We start from the raw sequence: 483 nt of genomic DNA, 5'->3' as shown, positions 1-483 counted from the left end.
ACGGAGCCTAAACACTGTGTTAAAGCACGTCGTCAGCCAGCCGCGGTGTTCTGGTCACACACACTCTTACACACTGTCAGTGGTGGCAGGCAGAGAAAGAATTTGTTTTTTTCATTTTTGTTTTCTGTTGTTCTCTACAGACATCTGAGTCTGTGTTCAGGTAGGGAACTCTAGTAGTGTCACTTCGTCAATCATGTTCAGATATTTTTATACTACTGTATACGATACTATATATTCATGAAAGTGAAATGAAATGTTTATAATATTTTTAAGTAATTATTACGTTTTTATCAATTACTAAACATTTCAGGTGACCCCCATTTCAATTCCAGGTTGCCGCCCCTATGTTGACAAACACTGGTCTGAGCCAATCAGCAATGCCATCGGGCTGGTTTCCGACATGAAAAACCAACCCGTCCACAGCTGAGGTACCTTCATGATGCCGTTCCAGTTGTCCCCCGTAGAAACCTGGAAGAGCGCGCG

General features: G+C 42.7%; 1 protein-coding gene across 1 annotated transcript in view; it reads right to left on the bottom strand.

The window, feature by feature from the left end:
- cacna1ib (calcium voltage-gated channel subunit alpha1 Ib) overlaps window positions 1-483 on the bottom strand; it is a 136,423-nt gene that overhangs the window by 14,510 nt on the left and 121,430 nt on the right. The window contains 1 exon segment of the mRNA XM_025058458.1: window positions 433-483. This exon segment is cut by the window's right edge and continues 83 nt beyond it. Coding sequence (XP_024914226.1) covers window positions 433-483 — 51 coding nt within the window.

Source organism: Cynoglossus semilaevis, chromosome 9 (assembly GCF_000523025.1).
Source record: "Cynoglossus semilaevis isolate Cse_v1.0 chromosome 9, Cse_v1.0, whole genome shotgun sequence".
Lineage (NCBI taxonomy): Eukaryota > Metazoa > Chordata > Actinopteri > Pleuronectiformes > Cynoglossidae > Cynoglossus > Cynoglossus semilaevis.
The sequence above is the reverse complement of the archived record's forward strand: the minus strand, read 5'-3'. Positions and strand labels throughout refer to the sequence as shown.